Genomic DNA, 21136 nt, shown 5'->3' with positions numbered 1-21136 from the left:
TCTAAGTAAATCAAGTAATACCACATTCGGGATAAGGTTTAATGCACAGAGTTTGTGGCAGGCCATGATGTTTTGGATTTGTTCCATTTGCCTAAAACTGGGTTGTAGTATGTTTTATTTAATGTGGATTCTTAAGAGCAGCTGTGCTATTCATCATTTTAGTATCCTCGTATTTGAATGACCCTTCCTGGCTTCTAAGTGACATTGAGAGTAAAGGAATTGCAGAGCCTAGACTTTTCTGAAATGTGGGAATCATATTATGGGATAGGATGGAGCCATGTTTATTGATTCCTTTGCTAAGAGCTAACTGTGAACAAGAGCAAGTCAGCTTTAAAAGATGTTTGGCCCACAGGGACAGCTGAGAGTTGAACTGTGTCCCCGCTAGCTGAAGCAGGTTACAGCTATGGACAGCAACATGCTTTCCCAGTGTTCGTAGCCTCATAGATGAGGAATTAAGTGAAGAAAGGAAGTGGAGCCTCCCAGTTTTACCTCTGTGACAAATGAGAAGATCCCCACTTCTCACTACAGCGAAGTGCAAAGCTGCTATGCCTGCAGCACTAACACATTTCTGTCTTTACTAATTTCAGTAAAAATGCTTTTTTGCTTTGAAAGGTATAATAGCTGTGTTTTTAAAATTTACCCTTTTTCCCCATTATAATATCTCAGATAAGTACATTCGTATATCATTTTCAATCTACCCATCATTTTTCCATGTTCCTGTTAGATCTTAAATGTAAGGAAGAAGGACTCTGTGAGAACCCCTGCGTATCCAAGACACCTATGCCCTTCTCTTTGGGAAAGACATTATCCTGAAATTCAAAGTTACCATTCCCATGAAATTGTTAACATATCTTCGTATATATTTATTAACTTAGAAACAATATATCTTATGTTGTATTCTTACCAAATATGCTTCTGGTGATCTTCAAATCCACAGACCTATAAAACGGTATCTATAATTCCATCTTGTGTTTTAGCTAATATTACATTCTATACTTTTATTTATATAAAGTCATGTAAACCAAACTTTTTTCTATGGCCACTGCATAACGTTCCATTGTGTTTATGAATTCTTTTCTAGGTGAATATTTAATTAATTTTATTTCTTTGCTTTTACAAATAAACAATGTTAATGGACTAATTTTTCTGTGTTTTAAACAGAGAGGAGAAATTTGAGGATTTAGGGCATGGAATCTATTCAGCATTTATTGTGTAACATAAGTTTTAGTAAGCATTTTAAGTATCAGAACATGTGTATTTAATAAAAAAAGCATTTTGTGAACTAAATATTCCAAACATTTCAACGAGGCAATGTTAAACAGAAATTATACACTTATAAAATATCCCTCTAACCAAGATGAGTGAGCATTCTGTTCCCCTGGTCTTATGTTCCCTCTCTCCAGAAAGCCCTTTGAGTTTCCCATTCTCTGTCTGCCTTGCCCAGCCCTTGGCCTTCCATTCTTCCCCAGCATTTGCGCCGCTGTGGTGGCGCTCCTGACAGCGTGGCTCAGGCAGCAAGTTTGCCATCTCTCCGTGCCTGCAGCCAGTCTGTTCCCCATCCCAGAGGCAACCCGGTTCAGCAGAAGGGCACATCTTAGCCTTTTATGGGAGCAGGTGGGTGGGGAAGGAGTAAGGAAGACGCGGGAGGGCTACGGTGCAAGGTCTTGATGAGTGGTAAAATGACCAGGCTCACGAGAATGAGAAGAGGAAGTAGGCAGAGACCTAGGAGGGGACAGAAGTCAGAAACTTGAGCGACTGTGCCAAAATACAAGTGGGTGTCAATACTTTAAAATGCACTAATGGAACGTTGAAAACCGGTATTGTAATCATTAGTAATATAAAACACATTTTCAGCTTCGCTGGGCACCGCATCGCTGCCTCCCAAATCGGCCACGGCATTTTACATCCTCTCACCACCTCACCATATGCCAGTTCATACTGACCTCCACTTGGTTCTGAGCGGTTTGGCAGCTTGATGGGTTTGATCCCAACATCTCATCCTTTCTCAGAGTTGCACTCAACTGATACTAGAGTAGCGTCCATCAATTACAGTGTGGATGTTTTAATTAATATTTTCTATTTATAATGTTTAGTTTTCAAGATAAATTCTTCGCACATGATGTAGCTGCACAGTACTGCTGAAAACACAGACACACTGGAGGAGATTATTTAAACTAAGGCATTGCTCATTACGTGAAGATAAGTTTAATGTTTAATTTTTAATACAGCTTCATACGGGGTCAATAAATGTGTTTAAAGTTACCTAAGATGACATGTACTATACCAGTGCGGTCATCAGAACAAATAACTTACCCCATCACCTTCAAAAGCAGCCTCTTCCAACCAGTAGTTTGTGTTTCCCGAACCAAGCATCTCTTTTCATAATCACTCAGACTTCTCATGTTGAAGGCGTGTGCCAACCGATGATTCTTTCGTGGTCTCTGTTCTGTCAGCTAACAGTACCACAATTTGTCTATACATTCACCAGTTGGTGGACATTTATATTCTTTCCAGCTGTTTAACTAACTGGGCTCTGAATGTCTCTTGGAGGAAAATGTACACACCGCTACATTTCTTCTAAGGAAAACATTAAGGGTAGATTAATTCACCTTATTGCTCAGTTGGCAGAACAGTGTCTGACTAGAACTGAAATTCTTCATGCTCTTTCCTAAATCCCTCCATTGCTTCCTGAGCCTCCCTCCCAAGAATATCTTCAGACTTCATCACTCTCCTTTCACTGAAAAATCTCTCTCCTTTTCTCTCCTTTCGTTGAATTTTTCCTCTCTGACCATCAAGGCTACAGTATGAATTATTTCTGAAATTTCTTTGTCCCTGTCAAATGAATTTCCAAATTCTGCCCATACAGCTTCCTACGTAGCTCCCAGTTCTGTGTTTCTGCTTTCTTTGAGACTTTGACCTTGTCTTCCGAGATATCCCAGCAAGCTCTTTGCTCACCTCTTGACTCCCGTTTGCCTATGTTCACTCTACATGTGCTCAACATGTTTTTCCCAAAAAGCCATTTGATCATAGGGCTTGGTTGCACTCAGCTTTCATTTGCTACACCTTTAAGCTGTTTAAAATTGGTCTTATTGGGTCTATTTAACACAGGCAGTGAAGAGTCCAAGTTAACACATGCCTCTCAACTCATCCTGAGCTGAACTCATTGATTTTGTCACTAAACAAAAGACATGCCCAAATTCTGGGATGCAGAAATAGGTAGGCTTACAGGAACCTCAATGAATTATGCTTTCCTGAACATCCTTGCCTTTGAAGATACCCATCTTTCTGTATCCTAAAAATTTCTCTGGTTTTAGGAACATCCCAGAACTGCTAGAGTTTGGCATATGAGTTCACCTGGGTTGACTCACCCTCAATACCCCAAATCAACCACTTCTCTTCTCTGCTACAGAGGCCACTCATGTGCTGGCTCAGTGCTTTTCTGAACAGCTACTTTGATGTTGATGGCCACAGAAAGCAAATAGGCTTTTTACCCTTGAATCTAGTGACAACTAAGATATCATTACGTAATAGGTACACAATAAGCTTTATGTGCCCAATAGGTTCACATAACTCAAAGGGCTCAGTCAATATGAATAAGTTATGGGTGACTTAAAGACTGAGTCATTGTCCTCTAAGTCAAAATATGGCTAATGCCTTCCACTTATTTTTAATTCTGTCATCACATTAGTGAAAAACCACTTAACTTCCTGCTCGAGTTGTTGCACCAGCTTCCTACATCTTATGTCAATGTTGTCTGCGTTTTCAGAACAGCACTAACACAGATTTTCTAGATTAGTCTCTTACAAAGTCTTACATTCATTACATTTCTCCCCTATCATGTTGCATTGCCCAGCTTTCAAAATCTGTAGCTATGTGATGTGTCAGTTAGTTCTATTTACTCTGCTGAGCGCTGGGGCTCCACGACTTATTTCTCTTATCAAACAATAGCATTGCTTGTACCTGTTGACGGAACTCTTTCCTCCCCTCCCCCACTCTCCTAAGCCTCCCCCACTCCCTGAGGTCCGTCTTTAGAGTCCACTCCTGTGAGTGCCTCTCACCCCCATCTGTCTGAGCTCTGTTTCTCATTGCGCCTTGCTGAAGCCATATAAACACAAGAAAGCCACATGTCATATGGAGTATTTCACTATAGTTTCATCAATAGAATCACCAACATTTGTAGGTATGAGTAATGAAGTAATGCGTGGCAAAATATTTAAAGCCAGTAGCAATTGCAATGGAAGGAAACTCCGTTTTCTCCCTTCACCACACACTAAAACACACACCGCAGAAGGCACAGAAAATTTGTCAATCTTGTTGGAAAAAAAAAATCCAAGAGTCTACATACTCAGGTATTTGTTAATAATTGAATAAAGGCATGAAATTGTCTACTACACAGTAGAAAAACAAACACAGAATCCTTATTTCTAGAGGGGAAAAAATTTAACATATGTTATTTTTTTCAAAATAGTGTCTTAAATAGAACCATGAGATCAGTAGAATACTATATTCATTTATTTTAAATGTAGTATTTAAATTCTGAGCTTAAACCAAACATTGTTTCTCCCACTTGTAATCCCAGCACTCCCAAAGCTGAGCCAGGAGGTTGTGATGCATTCAAGACAAGCCTGGCACACAGAATGAGACTTTGTCTCAACCAGGCTGAACTAATTACTTCATTAACTCTAAGTTTAGAAAGCTTTCTCTGCCCAACAGTGACAATTAAACAAACACACATTTTACAGAACTTTTATTTATTAATATAGATTAAAATTAACTCAATAGCTCTAATACAAGTCTAGACAGGTAGAACATAAAAATAATGTGAGAATTTTCAAGCTCAAAAAGATATTCCAGCTCTGGTTTATTGTGATGATATATATTTGCCATAGCTAAGACTATGTTCTTCCTAAATCATATGCATACATATACATACACATACACACACATACCCATGCACACACACATACATACATCACAGCTAGGTGGCTGGAGAGATGGCTCAGAGATTAAGTGAAACGTCTTCTCTTCCAGAAGACCAAGTTTCAATTCCCAGCGGTTCACAATCATTTGTAACTCCAGATCTAGGGGACCTGACACCCTCTGTGGCCTCTAAGAGCACTAGGCATGCATGTGGTACACAACTATGCATGCATGAAATAAAATTTAAAAGTTAAAAGTTTTTAAAATCCATGTTACTTTCTCATTTCACTCAGCTTTGAAGTAGAAATGTAGAAATTATTGAAATTATTTGTTAAGATATTTGATCTGGAACCACAGAATACTTCCCTCTTTAAGACTGGGTAGGAGAGAGATTTAGGGAGGGAAGTGGCATGATTATGTGTGAATTTGAGGAGAGGAAACACTGTGACTGTGTGGGGAATGAGGTACAGAGACAACGAAAGAATAAACAGGAAGCAGCGTGCTTTGTCAGGTCATTGTGACAGTACCATTACAGGGTATACATTAGAGAGAAGGGTCCAGCTAAAATTCTGTGTGATCGTGTAGCCTCCTAAAATGGTTTACATGAATAATTAGTGAGAACATCTATAGACTGTGATTAGGACAAAGTGAATGGCTACTTTAGCATTTATTTGGGCAACATCAGTAACAGTACAGATAAACTGAATAAAGATTGAAGGCTGGAAAACACACACGGGTTTTTATTTGCATATTTAATCTAATCATGCATTTGAATATGAGTGTATGTAGGGAGGGCGGGACAGAGAGGATAGTGAGTGTTGCTGTAAATGTTTGAAACTTGAAGAATCTGAAAAATCCCTGTAGGTGGCCAGTATAAAACTGGAAATGTGGAAGGTATGCATTGGTGTTCAGAAAAGAGGACTGATAAAAGATGGATTAGAATCGATTAGAGAACAAACAAGAACAATAAAAGCCAGCTTATGAGGGCATAAACCCATGTATAATTTTCCCCAAAGAGTGCTTGTCTTGAAGGAGAGGAATTCGATGTCTTAGTCTGCAAGCTAAGGACATAAAAAGGTCAAGATGTCCCTAAAGAAGACTGGGAATTGATGGCCAAACTTGACGTCAAGAAACCAAGGAAGAACAGTTGTGTCACTTATAATGTTTTCAAATGCAAGTAATGGAGAAACTGACACACCTTGGGTTGAACAATGGGTGATTGTTACATAGTGCTCACATGTCCAGAATTCCAGAGGTGAAGTGGCCTCTAAGAGCTGACCCAGGAGCACAGTGATGTCATCAAGGAAACACTCTCCTTTGTCTCCATCCGCCCCACCCTCCACAGTTCCTACTCCTCTCATGAGAGAATGATGACTGGAAATACAAGTTGGGGCCACGTGCTCCTCATTCCCATGTAGCCAACACACAGCTCGATATGTGCAGAAGAATGAAGATGAGCCCAGCATGTCTCCAGTGCACCCCTTGGTTCCATTGGCACAGCCTAAGATGCCTGACGATGGTTTCAGAAGTAACCACTGACTTAGAAGAATTAGGCTTCCGTTTTCTAGAACTGATATTGGATTAATTTCACAGATCTTTGGTAGTGAGAGATGAATGCCCGCACAAACTCAAGTAAAAGAAAACTCAGGTAAAAGAAAATGGGAATTGAGCGAGGCTGTAATGACTCAGTGAAGCTCACTACCTAAGGATTAGGTAAAACTGGGAGGGAGCAGCCTGACATCACAAGTGACAAAGTGTAGTTGGAGAATGAATGAAGGGAACAGGGCAAAACCAAATGAAAACGCATATTAGATCAGTAATTAGGAAGTAGCTAGCCTGGAGTCCCTTTATGGATTCGTTTGCAGTAGTTTGTTGGGTTGTGATAAATACACTACCAATGAGTAGTTGCATAAAATCTCAAGCTCCAAGTTCCACAATGATTGGCAGGAGAAAGGGCGGCAGAGGGCTAGTTTCTATCTCGAGCGTGTGTGTGTGTGTGTGTGTGTGTGTGTGTGTGTGTGTGTGTGTGTTCATGTGTACAAGCACAGGAATTCAGATGCCTATAGAGGACAGATGAAGGGGTCAGATCCTTAAGGGCAGTTACAGGCCACTGTGAACCACCCAGTGTGGGTCCTGGGAATAGAACTCAGGTCTTCTCCAAGAACACGAAGTACTCTTAACCACTGAGTTACCTCTCCAAGACCTATAGAAAACGTTTAATATTGGGGCTGGAGAATTGGCTCAGCAGTTAAGAACCCTTGCTGCTGTTCTTGTGGAGAACCCAGACAAGGACCCCAGCACAGACAGGCAGCTTACGGCCTCCTGTAACTCCAGATCCAGGAGACACAACTCTCTCTTCTCTCCTCCTTGCATACTACATACAGTAGAGGTGCATAGACATACATGCAGGTCAAACACTCAGACACACAAAATAAAAATATATTGTTTTAAAAACCTAGTAATATGGAGCAGTACGATAAGATGAAATAACTAGGTTTAGCTAAGTGGGTTTGGGATATTTTTGAAAATTTTGTTTGTTTATCCAGCAAATGTTAATTTAGCACCAGCCCAAATCAAGCTTTTGGAGAAACAGAAATGAACAAGGTCTCCCTATTCTCATGGAGTGTACATTCCAGAGGGGGTGGGGGTAGAAGGAGGGAGGAAAGGGGAATAGGGAGAGAACACAGATTTAAAAAAATATAAAATGTTAGGTTGATCGCTGCCATAAAGAAGAATGGGGCAATGTAAGGAGATGGTTGGCAGCTCTAATATAATAGACCGCTGTTTTAAATAAAGATGGCATGGAAAGGAATCTCTGGACAAAGGAGATCTGTGCATAACAGAGGGTACCTGGGGAGTCAGTGTTTCAGAGAAAAGAGAACAGTGTATATGGTTTAGTCTGGGGAAGCATTGGGTAGGTCTGGAGAAGGGCAAGTGTTTGGGGGTGGGAGGAGCCCTTGGAATTCTGGGAGGAGGGGAATCACTTTGAGGACAATGTCAAAGAAATAGGGCGTCAGGTTTTACATCAGGAGTAAGGAACAAGGAATCTGGAATGACTGTAAGCGAGATGGAAGGGCTTGATGGTGAAGAAGACCTGTCTTAGTTGAATCAGTAGGTGCCATAATTACAATAGGAAAACAGGCTCTCCTAAAGTAAGTGTGACCCTGGAAGAGAAAATTAAAACATTGCAGTTTGTTCCCGTGTAGAGTAAACTAAAGCTAGCTGAGCATAGAAACAAGACAAGAAAGATGGAAAGTTTGAAAGAAGTGCTATACAATAAGAAAGTAGATGGTTCCAACTTACAATGGTTTAACTGGATATGATTTCTTGGCTTTCTAACAATGTAAAAGCATGCCAATGGTGCAACCATAGTTTCTTTTTCAGCATGTTAATCAGTAAATTACAGGAGATGTGCAACAGTTGAGATAAGTTTTGTGTGACCTGATCTTGAGTACATATAGGCTCTGGAAGTATTCTTAGCATATTTAAGGTAGGCTAATGAAAGCTAGGATGTTGTTCATTAATTATATTCATTCAATTCATTTCTTGACTTAAACTGTTTTAAAATGTGCAATGAATGTATTAGAACATCAACCCATTATAAATCGAAGAGGGTTTATAATAACACCTCCAAGTCAATTTTAGTAAGTTGATAATTTTGCTTTGTAATCAGCACCACTCTTTGTGTAAAAATATTCTTGCTCACATTGCCTGACCCACCCCTCAGTCTTTTGGTTAGCTTGTTCTGATTCATACTTGATGGAATACAGCTGCATTCTCCCCTCTTGTCATTGACAAGTTGTCACAAGTTGTTGAGGTTTGTGTCCTTCAAATGCATGGCAAGTCTTTACTGTCAAGGCTCACATGATGGCCATCTTGCTATCAAGGTTTCAGAAGCTGTTAGATGATGTAGATGTAAAATGCCTTGTGTTCCCCATAGGTGCCCATACTTTGGACACATCTGAATGTCTACACTATTAAAATGCTTTTGTGATACAGAGATGTGTGAGACCATGATCCAAGGTCTCTCTCATCCTACATTTTACATGCCTATTTCAGGTTTTAGAAGCTGCCATTTGTATTTTCCATGGAGAAGTTACAAAGAAGTCTGGTTTGGGGAAAGAACTAAAAATTGAAAACAGGGAGGTAGGAGATAAGAAAGCTTAAGGTTGTCCTCCGCCACATTGTAAGTTCAAGGCTCAGCTCCGACAAGATTGCAAATAAATCTAACAAAATGGTCTTTCGGTTCATTTATTATTATTTTTGCCAGGACCTTCATCATAAGGGCACATCAAAGCACTTTATTCCATGTCCCGTGTTTGCAAACTGCCAGTCATTTATTTCCTAAGGGATCTTAACAGACGGAAGCATTGAGTTCTCCGCAGGCAAAGGTGCCTCCCACCTGCAAAGAGACAGCTCTGTAACGGAATCCGGGCACATGCATTATCTTCCCTTCTGCCTGCCCCTGTGATCACACAGCAAATTAAAAGGTCTCCCAGGCTCAGCCTGCCTCCCAGCTGCCAGCCCCTCGTAGACACGGGGGAGCCAGCAGGGACCAGGTGGAGCAGTGTTGAGTTGCATCAACACGCATCGCAAGGAGATTGGCCATAACTCCCCAATTGAATATTTATACCAGCCCCATTTCTCATCTTGCTCTTTGGCACTGAGCACAGTGCTAAAGTACTGCTGATTTCAAGGGCACTGCATTGTGTTGGATCTGCTCCGTGAACTATTACGCCAGATGAGAAATGGGCCACAGGGTCCTATTGCTGAGATGGCTTGGTGGCTTTTCCCCCCCTCCGCCCCCGTGGAGACTATCCTGTTACAGTGTCCTAAGGAAGGGACATTGGGGGTGGGGACATTCGCTGACATCATCTGGCACTGCTGTTCTGTGAACTGCAAACTCCGTCACTGCCCTTAGCAGAATAGGACATACGTGCAATTACAGTGAAGACTACATAACACTCTGGGTGGATATTGCTGAAAGTTTATTTCCATCACTGACTCAGAGGTCTTATTTTTTTATTTTTTTTTTTTATTTTTTGTTAAGGTCAGACACTTATCACAGGGACCTCTCATCATATTTCACATTTTGATACCTCGTGGCAGGTGCTAACTTCCTAGCGCTCAAAGTGAATGGGTTGAGTAACCTCACAAAGACACAAAATGTCTTGGAAGGGAGTGGAGAATGCCTGTCTCAGGGAGAGGCTCCCTGTTATTTAGTAAGCCTTGGAAACCCGAGAAGCTACTTGGAAAACCACCAACACACACAGACACTAACTTTTGCAAGGTAGTGATCATGAACTCAAACTCGTGTTCCACATTCCCATATAGCACTGACGAAGCGCCTTCCTGGTGTGTCTTTTACTGTCAGTTTTACCTAAGAAAAACTCAATGTGGCTTCTTTTTTACATAAAATTTTAAGGGCTGGAGATTTTACATGCAAGTACTGTATTTACACCATTCAACCCCTTAAATCCTCCCCCAACTCTTGCTGTGTCCCCCTCTCTCTCTGAAATTGAAGACCTAGTGTTGGTATGCATCTGTGTATGTGTTTTTTTCGTGTGTGTGTGTTGGTGTGTGTTTATGGTGTATGTGTAACCTACTGAGTTCACACAAGGTTGCCAGTATGTGCGTGTTTTTAGAATGGACCACTTGGGCTTGGATAACCTAACAGGAAGCTTGTTCCTGGAGAACACTGGTTCTCTCTCAGCTACCATTAATTTCCTGCAGCTCTTTGTCTAGGAGTGGGCCTTGTGAAAGTTTGCTCTCGTCTACATTGTCATTATTGTTTCTGCACATGACACATTGTCCACCACTGGATTGCTTGTGAATTGTTGACTCCGAAGTAAAATTCTTGAATTGTTAAGTGTAAATCAATAGAGGCCAATGATCATGCGACTCTAGCCTAAGTCCCCCGAAGCCTTCCAAAGCCGCTCACTAGTCTTTCGTGATGCCAGTGCCGGAAAGAGAGAATGAAGGCAAGCATTCTAATACAGAATTTAACAGTGTGTGTGTGTGTGTGTGTGCATTCATGCATGCGTGCATGTGTGCATGTGAGAGTGTGCCTGTGAGTATGTGGGGAGGGGTACATGTGTGAATGTGTGTATGTGTGTGTTTGTGTGTGTGCGTGTGTAAGAGAGCGAGGCCTCTTCAGGAGACAAAGCCACAACTTGTGTTACATCAGCGCATTGTCTCAGAGGAGCGAAATCCGGTGGTGAGCTGCTGCTGCCTTCAAGGCCAGTCCTGAAGTTGGATTGCTCCCCCCTTTTATATTGGGAGGACACTGGTGACACGGTAAGCAAGATTATGGAAATGTGGCACTGAAGAGGAGAACACTGAAGTTCAGAGTTGTGATTTAGCAGGACAGGACGTAACAGTAGGTTCAGTCCCAAACTGTGGCTTTTGGAGGAAGGCTCTCCATTTAGGGGCCAATGCTAAAAGCATGGGGCATTGTGGGGTAAACACAGCCTCTGCCTGCACACAGGTGTGGGGACTTCTGTGACCCGGTTACAGCCACAGTTAAGACTGTCAGGTAGGAGGACTACTCAGGCAGACTCGTGAGGTAGAGAGGGAGAGCCACCAAAACTTTGCCACTAGTGGAGGGGGTTGTAACTATACATCTAGATAGACTATATATCTACAGATGGCTAAGAACCCTGATAACAGGCAGAGCTTGTAATGGCTGAGAATGCTGAAAGAAAGGGAGATGCACAACTGGACAAGGAAACATCATTTGATTATGATTTCTTGATATTAAAAGGCCTGACTTAGGGAGGAAGATTTAGTCTGAGTGTGTCAAAAGGCCTGTTTTCTTACGTTCTAAGGAAAATGTGGATATGAAACTCTTTAATATTGACCATTATCTGGAAATGAAATGGGTTTCTTACTGAGTGAGTGATTTTCTTTAGTATGTTTTCAGACAGAGCAGGTGTGTGCTGTCAACACTGAAGAAGTAATTTTACTAAGCAAAAACACTTATTAAATACACAGTCCCCTAAACTGAGTGTGCCATATGAGGATTTATTTATCTCCAGTGGATATTTTATCCTCACATTAAATTATATTTGTCTACTTATTAACTTCGGTTTTGAGCCTAAGATGCCACGATTGGTAAATAACAGAGATAAGGTTTAACAATGCTCAGGTTAGAGTCGACAGTACCTGATCTTAACCCTACACTTAGACTAGAGCAAAACATGGTGTTTTCTGTTGAAACCATGGTTTGTCCCACCAGAAACAGAAACTGAATTATTTTAAGAGGCAACTATCTTCATTTTGAGAATTGTATTCATGGCTTTGTTCTTGTTGGTGCAACACTGGAAATGTTTCTCCTATATAAGATTTGCAACTCCTGGCAGAGCGTCCCTGAACAGAAAGAGTTGATATATTTCTCAGTGTAATTGATGGCATTGAATGTTTTGATTGTGGCCTTATGGCTTTACCCCACTATTTGCTAGAGGAAAATAATTTCCTGCTTCATTAACCATGGTTTGTAACTGATCTTATAGAAATTTGACTCCTGCTCCATTGAAATAATGCTGGAAGGAGCTGGGGGGAGTTCTGTCCTTTTCTTTGTTTCCCAGTGAAGGCACTCTTTTGAAAATCCAAAATGGAGACATGCTGTCCTGAGTTTAAAGCATTTGCTCACAGTTCTTGAGGGTGGAGTTAGAGGACTCATGTTTTATCTGAATAATAATTGTTGGAGTCAAAGGGGAGAAGGAGACAGAGAGAAAGAGACAGGGAGAGAGAGGAGAGAGTTCCAGGCTTCAAATGGAGAGTTGTGAGTCCTGAAAATGAGGACAGTAAAAGTACCCAGAGCGGAGTATGTTCTTGCTTTTATTTGCTTTGGCTCCAGGGACTGGGATCACTCTGACAAATGAATTCCACACTGTGAGTGCTCCTGTTGGCCTTTTGTAAGGCAAACGCAGGACAGTTGTCAAGGGGCTGGGAAATGTTCATATAGCCCCTCTCTCTGGTCCCTCTCACTAAAGATCAAGAGACCTTCCTCCTGTGCTTCCTTCTTAGCACAGCTCACTTAGCTCTGACCATGTTTGGGGAGCTGAGTTGGTGAAGGCCTCCTCCCGGGACTGCCTGTCTACCAGACACAGGTACCAAGAGGCAGAGAGGTGTCACAACTGCAAACAGAGGCCTGTCTCAGAGCCACAGCCACTGCAAGAACATCTAGACCTATTCAGAAATGTGCCGGAGTAAGGTGGCCTGATGCTGGTGCTTATGTCCCCATAGTCCTGTCTGATGCTGGTGCTTATGTCCCCATAGTCCTGCTTGATGCTGGTGCTTATGTCCCCATAGTCCTGTCTGATGCTGGTGCTTATGTCCCCATAGTCCTGCCTGATGCTGGTGCTTATGTCCCCATAGTCCTGTCTGATGCTGGTGCTTATGTCCCCATAGTCCTGCCTGATGCTGGTGCTTATGTCCCCATAGTCCTGTCTGATGCTGGTGCTTATGTCCCCATAGTCCTGCCTGATGCTGGTGCTTATGTCCCCATAGTCCTGTCTGATGCTGGTGCTTATGTCCCCATAGTCCTGCCTGATGCTGGTGCTTATGTCCCCATAGTCCTGCCTGATGCTGGTGCTTATGTCCCCATAGTCCTGCCTGATGCTGGTGCTTATGTCCCCATAGTCCTGTGCTTGTCTCAGAAAATGAGAGCTGGTTTTCAGTGTGGTGTGCTCTACTCTTTCCCTCGCTGTCAGCTTTATTCTTCTGTTTTCATAAGCTATTTTTTTGTATCTATGTATACGATTTCTCTTCCTCTCCCTTCATTCCTCCATCCTTTCCCCACCCCATTTTTTTCTCTCTAACACACATGCATACACATTTGGGGGAAATTTCAAGGATTTTTTAATGTGTGTATGTGTGTGTGTGAATACATACATACACACACATGTATGTTTATGCACACGAAAATTCAGCAAACGTTTGTGTCATAGAACTGGCCATATCTTTGTATTTGTAGCCTAAAAGTTCCTTGTGTTCCTAGAACTGTGCTTAGAACAGGGAGATGCCCAAGCAGAGTTCACTGAACAGGGAGACGCCCAAGCAGAGTTCACTGAACGACATGGAATCTGACTTCAAGTGGTTCAGGTCACCTGGTCTAAATCTTTTTTGTTGCCATGTTATTTTCCAGGCTTTATCATGACGAGATACTCTGTGTCATCATAACAGTTGTGGATGTGACAGAACTCCCTCCCAACAGAAACAGTCCATGCTCTTCTGGCGCCTCGCGCTATAGTCAGATGACGAGAAATGTTTATGGTGCTTCTGCATTTCAGCTAAGAAAAATAGGTGGTTACGTTGTGTAGTAAGTGACGTTATGAGCAAAAGCAAACACCAAACCTGTATCCAGCGGTCAGCATGCAGGTTTTCTTGGTAGACAACTGAGAATTTGGGATCCAGAACTTTGCCCCTGCAATGTCCATCTCATACACACATAGAGAAACCTGGTGTAACAGCGTTGTTGGGAGTCTAGGGCCCTTGCATTTTTTGGGTCCTGAACAGCTGATGGAGGGACTCTATAAATAAACAGGGCCATGACTCATTACTAGGATCTGCAAAGAGTGAATCTCAGTGTCTGAGTTGGAATAGGTTCTGCAGCACACAAACTTACGGTTTGCCCTTTCTTTGGTTCGAAAAGGACACCAGCTATTCAAATCAAATTCCATCTCTGCTACAAACAATAAAAACTCTAGAAAAGAATCAAGAAACGACTTCCCGTGTCTTGAAATTCTCTCATTTCCTCTTTTTAGGGACCATGTCAGGCTAACCTTAAGCTCACTTGTTTAAACTGTCCAGACAGAGCTTTGCGTTTAAAGGCCTTATGACATAAGACTCATGAGAAAGGAGTATAGTAGACATTGTAGGAGGACAGGAAGGCCACCTTTAAATGTAATGAGCAGTATTCCGCCAGGCAAACTAGATGCTTGTATTGACGTTCGTAATTTTTCAAAAACTATTCTATTACTATCGAACTTTCAAAGTATCTGAGGTTTGACGAGTAAATGTATTACAAAGCAGACACAGAGACAACAGGAAGACACTTCTGTGTGCACAGTAGTCGTGACATACTTCTGTTTGCTAAAGACTCCTCTAATTGGAGGAGGCTTCAACCCACTAAAACATGCATGTAAACATCCAGACAGCTGCGTTTTCATTTCCTGTGGACTGGATTGCAGCACACCAGGACTGCGTTCATGTCAGAGGCTGATTTTTGTAGTTGTTGTTTTGCAGAAGAACACGTTTTGTTTCTCCTCTGTGCCCTTCTGCAGTGTATGCTCCGTTCTCTCACCCCTGACTGATTTTCTGGCTTACACATCTTGTACACAATCCAAATTGGCTGGGAGTCCCCACACTACTTTAGTCTTCAGTAATGCCCCTGACTAGAAGCCTCCCTTGAGGCCCTTTATTTGAACCAATCAAAATCCAGCTAACAGTTTCAGAGATATTGTTCCTGACTCTTAAGCTTAAGTTACTGTCTGTCCCATCAGTGGGCTGCAAATATTCTAAACCTTAAATTCCAAGGCACAGACTCTGCCTTCTCATACACAGAAGACTTAGTTTTGGTGGGAACCAGCTAAGGCATTTAGTAGAATGTGAGTCGGTGATTTGGGGGCTATCACTGGGAGGATCCCCCACTTCATCCTCAGTTTCAATGATGGGCTGAAGGACTCACTGAGTCCAGACATGCTGACTGATTGATGACTGTGGCTTGTTGCTGTGAAAGGGCACAAGTGAAAACTAGCAGGTGACAGAAGGTGCTGTGGACACAGCATCTGTTTGCCTGATAGAGAAGTGACCTTCTATTTCTCCCAATATGTCTCGTTCAAGCCACCTTTAATTCCTTGAGTCATTGGTTATGAAACACAAGCGTCTGGACGATGTACACCTCTGTTTACATTTTTATCTCTAAGTAATTTCTACTTGTTTTCTGTTAGTAGAGGTGTAAAGAAGGGGACAACATATTCAAGTAATATCACCCTTCATGGAGGCCCAGTCAAGTCTTGTCTGTGGATTCTAGAGCCTCGGTCAGACACATGCCTACTTCTAGCTAATGTGCTTTCTGTCCACTAGGTTTCCCTGATTTGTCACGATATTTACAGCTTGCATACAAAAGCTCAATGAATTCAAAAGCACAGTGTTTGTCTTCTTTTGTTAATTAATTTACCACATGCACACGCCCTTTCTGTTGCATGGAAGCTATGGCAAGGTATCTGACCGTGGTTCAGAAACTTCTTGGGGTAAGCTGAACCATAGCTATCCCATGAGCTGCTCAACTCCCAACTCCCTTGACAATCCACCACCCTCATAATGTCTGAACTATATACTGATTGAGGATGAAGACAACGCTTTTCCATTTCTCTGTGTAGTCTTGGCTGTCCTGGACTTGCTTATAGACCAGGCTGGCCTCAAGTTCACAGAGATCTGCCTGCCTCTTTCTGTCAGAGTGCTAGGGTTACAGGCTTATGCCACTGTGCCCTGCTCCACTTTTTGTTTTTGTTTATTGATGAGAAAGTCCTTGTATATTTATATTTGGGTTGTTCACGAGGTAGATCTCAACACTTTCTAAAAAAAAAAAAAAGTCATATTTGAGACAGAGATGACTAAAGAGGAGCGGCCTTAAACATCTACACATCATTTTACTTTCTGTCTTTATTCCTTGGCATTATTTTATTATCCCTTGCCTGTTTAATGCTGCCAGAAAACACTGCGCCCAAATGGATGGCACATCTCACCCTTTGCTCTGAAAGAATTCAGTATTTCCTCATCGAATGTGTTGGAGCTGTAGGGGGTTTCAGGAATGTTTTTTTATAGATAAGGGAAAACTTCTTGGTCTAGGTTGCGAAGATGTATGTCATGATGGATGGTGAATATTACTCAGTAAATTTTTGTAACTACGGACATAGTATTTGTGAACAGTTTGCATTATGTTGCTCGCCACATGTTAAGGCTACCTTGCATTTCCAGGATAAACCACACTAGTCCCAAAACAGCTTTTTTTTTCTCTCTCTGGTTTCCTTTTGATAGTAGCCTAACTTCTTGTCTGTGTTTGTAAGAAGTACGGATCTACGCTCTTCTTCTTGAAACTACCTTTGTCTTCTGTTGAGCTCCGAGTCAGGAAAATGCCATCATCGGGAAAACAAGGATTGCCACCTACACTCAGCCAACCTAATTTGCATACTATCACTTTTCCACAAATGTTTGTTAGCATTCAGTAGTGGACTATCTTCAAAGCTTTCTTTTGATTGAATTTTGAAAAAAAACATACTTTATTTTTGTGATGTGTGTCTGCGTGGCATATGTGTATGTTCACCTGTGGGTGTGCTCATGTGTGTGTACGAGAGTGCACATGTATGTAAAAGCCATAGGATGGCTCTGGGTACTTTTTGCAATGACTCCCAGTCTCATTTTCTAAGGTTTGTTCCTGAACCTTGAGCACACTCATTTCTCTGGCTCGCACATTCAGTGAGCACTTACCTGCATTCTTCAGCTTTGGGATGACAGACAAGATCCACCATGCCTGGTTTTTGGGTGAGGCTGGGGATTTGAACAGAGCTCCTCACGAATACAGAGCAGACATTTCCACGTCTACACCTTTTAAAAGCCTCTTCCCTGGAATTCTCTTCAATTGCTAATTGGTTTGGGGAATACCTTTTTCCTGAGTCCGGTTCGGTTCGACCTCTTCTAAGAAATTCGCTAGCTTTATCTGTCTTTGTGTTTGTTGACAGTGATGACCAGGGTCTGCTCTTTCCTTTGCGTCATTCCATGGGGCACACATGTAGGGCCACAGAGCAGAAAAAAAATCATGGTTTCTCACTGTGGAATCTAGTCCTGGCTGCAGTGTACTGTAACTGACCATACCTGAACACGCACAGATTTGAAGGAAAAAGAAATATTAGCTGATATTTCAGTTTGATCTCTGTTGTTCCTATCCGAACAGGTCTATGGACATGCAAGACCTAGCAAGTCCTCATGCCTTGGTTGGAGGCAGTGATGCACCCGGAAGCTCTAAGCTGGATAAGTCCAGTCTCAACAACACTTCCGTCACAACCAATGGGACAGGAGGTGAGTGCCATCCCACAGGTGCGCAGTGTGACCTCGACGCTTCGGGTTTGCTTCAGGTTTTCACGTCAGGGGTTGCTAACCAACAGCTATCCTGCTAGAGATGCCACAATCAGAACTACAGGCAGGGAAATCCAGCTAATTCCTTCTTAGCGTTCTGCGTACCTTGAAAGCTCACTCCCTTATCTATAGCTGTGAATAGTCACAGAGAATATGTAGTCCCGAGAAACATAACAGTTACCTCTTTCCTTGTAAATATTCCACAGACTTTAAAAACTCTGGATAAAAGATATCATCACATACATATGTGTGTGTGGATCTGAAAATTCTATATTTGTTTTCATTTACATTTTAAGCCAAAGTATTACCCCCACACTTTTCATTAAAATGGTGTTTGTTGCAATTGATTTAAAAGGCAATAAAATATTTATATCTGCTGCATTTTTTAAAAAAAAATAGAATAATACTATGGCACCTAGCATTGATGTGAAGGAGAACGGTATTTTCCAGATAATTTTCTCATTTTATTAAATCATAATTACACCACAAATTATGATAACACTAAGTCATTACTTCAAATATTCTCCATTATTATTATTTTAAGAAGTGTAGTCGGGTTGTCAAAGCATAGGATCTAACTGTAAATTATGTATATTTAGAGATGCCACAGCTTACGCACGCACACAAGCAATATGTAAATTGTATTTTAAATTATTCGCCATCATGTTGATTGCAGATTCAGCCTAGGAACCAAAGTCAAATTCATCCAAAAATCTGTTTTACTTAGCAAACTGTTCATATTGCCAGATAACAACATTTGCCACATCATATTTTCTTTTAAATTTTAAATACGTATCTGTGAGATTGATATACCCCTTCCCAATTAATCTGAAGTCCATGGTTTTCTTCGTCATGGTGTGTGCATTGCAACCTACCCCGCGTTTAATAGTGTGTTGTTACACCAAACTCCTTGTAGATTAACCCTTCCCTTGTTTATTTGCCTCTAAACACGCATCTATAATTCCAGCTAATTAATGGATTTTGGACTGCAAGGTTTTAGGGACATTTAGTCAGAACTACTGGAGCAATAACGTTGACTTTGAATTCAAAGCTGAGTACAGACGATACGATTGAAAAGTTCGAGCACTCTGAAAGCAGACCTGGCTTGTATGCCTCATCCCTTTATTTCGGAGCACCAAGGCAGGCCTGATGCACGAAAACGCAGAAGGCTCAGTACAGTTAGAGTCCTGCTAAAAAGCAAACCGGTGCCAGCATTGAAGATTACTCAGGTCCACTCAGCACATCTCCAGACAATGAACTCTGTGCTGTTCCTGTTCTTAGGGGACAACATGACTGTTTTAAATACAGCAGACTGGCTGCTGAGTTGCAACACCCCCTCTTCCGCAACAAGTATGAGAGCCACTGGTACACGGCATGCGTTTGGGTGTGTGCATTTGACCTCTGGTTTGCTGTCTGCTGCTGCCTCTATGTTCACCCCTCTTTCCTATGTTCTGTACCTACAAGCAAAAAATGAAAAGTAAACAAGCCTAGTAGCTGTTCACGGTTGACAGTTGGCTTCGATTATCTCATCATCTATTACTCTTATCTTATATGCTTAGATCAGTGGGGTTTTTTCTTACATATTTTTCATAATTCTGCACCAATGGGGATTATATTGACTTATAGCTAATGATCAGATTCTTACATGGTTCTTTTAGCCCAACAAAGTCAGGTTAACCAGAGCGGCCTAAGCCAATAAGCATATAGAGAAATCTAAATAATGACCCCCTAAAGTCCCATAGTTTAAATTCTTAATACTGAAGCAAGGGTTTTTCTATTTTATATTTTTTGATACATGTTCCAAAGAATTTAAAATAGAATTAGTATTCAATATCCTACAGCTTTAAAAATTCCTGATAATGATCGCTGTGTTTATAAAATCATTAGCCCAAGTCAGTGAAATATGCTTGTAATTCCAGCTGCTTGGAAGGCTGAAGCACAAAACTCATAAGTTTAATCCAGCCCACATAGTAAAAGCCAATCCCAAATAAATAAATAAATAAATAAATAAATAAATAAGATTATAAATTAAGTCTCTTAAGATGGTTTAATCCATTGATATTGACTGAGTTCATGCATACATGTAGGCATTCTCCTAGAATAAATGCTAATATGCAATCAATAGTTAAAACAAAGCAGCCATACTCCTGAGAGACTCACACTTAGGGTTTATATGTAGGTCACATCTAGGAATGAGAATAAATACCGTTTGGGTGGACATTGATCTATTTCAGATTAAATTAAAATATATGACAAATAAAAGCACATACTATTGTGTTGTTATTTATATTTTCATAGTTTGAATTGTAAATATTTTAAATTTTCATACTTGAAATATACTTTTCATGCTTAAAAATTGTTGCCAGAAAGTAGTTATTCTTGATTCTTTTTAGTAAAGAGCCAGAGAATAAAAACTCTTCCATGATGGTCAGACAGTCATTTGGTATGTTCCAATAACTCATCTCCACTGTTTATAAGCAAAAGTAGCTCTAGGCTGTATATAAATTAAGGCACGTGGCCCAGTTCCAACAAAACTGTATTTCTAGACCCTGAAATTTAAATTTCACATGCTTTTCTTCCGTCACAAATATTTTGTGTAAAAAAAATCCGATTTTGCTGTTTTTTAAAGCAATTACATTGTAAAATTCACTTACCATCACTGGTATTTGTTCTAAATTGGTTACAATATAATCATGTGTGATGCAGTGTTACAAAGGTGAACTCCTGTAATGAACATTTCATTCCCCACATGTCATCTCACAAAGAAGCATCTTTCTCCTGCTCCTAATGCTGTGCTCAGGTGGCATCTGTAAGGGCAAAGATATGCACAGCAGAAGCACCGTGAATCTGGACCATAGCACTCAGCCACACTGACTGGCTATGTTGCCTTGAACAAGGGCCTCCTCCTTCCCAAGTTTTAGTTCCTTTATGTTAAAGGAAGATTGTAGCCTTCCTTGCAGGTATCTTTGTTATCAAATAGATAGGTTGGCAATAAAAATCACTATAGTTTTCTTTGAATAGATAGTTCCATAATAATTAGACAATAGTTTTTTGAAGGAAGCTGAAAGCATACATTGTA

The 21136-nt window shown here is 41.1% G+C and overlaps 1 protein-coding gene across 4 annotated transcripts in view; it reads left to right on the top strand.

The window, feature by feature from the left end:
• The window catches only part of Eya4 (EYA transcriptional coactivator and phosphatase 4), a 253327-nt gene that overhangs the window by 163169 nt on the left and 69022 nt on the right, over positions 1 to 21136 (top strand). For all 4 annotated transcript variants that reach the window (XM_060373192.1, XM_060373193.1, XM_060373194.1 and 1 more), the window contains exon 4: positions 17876 to 18000. In XM_060373192.1, the coding sequence (XP_060229175.1) occupies positions 17876 to 18000 (125 nt within the window). The remainder of the gene's footprint in view (positions 1 to 17875; positions 18001 to 21136) is intronic.

This window comes from Meriones unguiculatus, chromosome 20, assembly GCF_030254825.1.
Source record: "Meriones unguiculatus strain TT.TT164.6M chromosome 20, Bangor_MerUng_6.1, whole genome shotgun sequence".
Taxonomy (NCBI): Eukaryota; Metazoa; Chordata; class Mammalia; order Rodentia; family Muridae; genus Meriones; species Meriones unguiculatus.
This window is presented reverse-complemented; position numbering and strand designations above follow the sequence as displayed.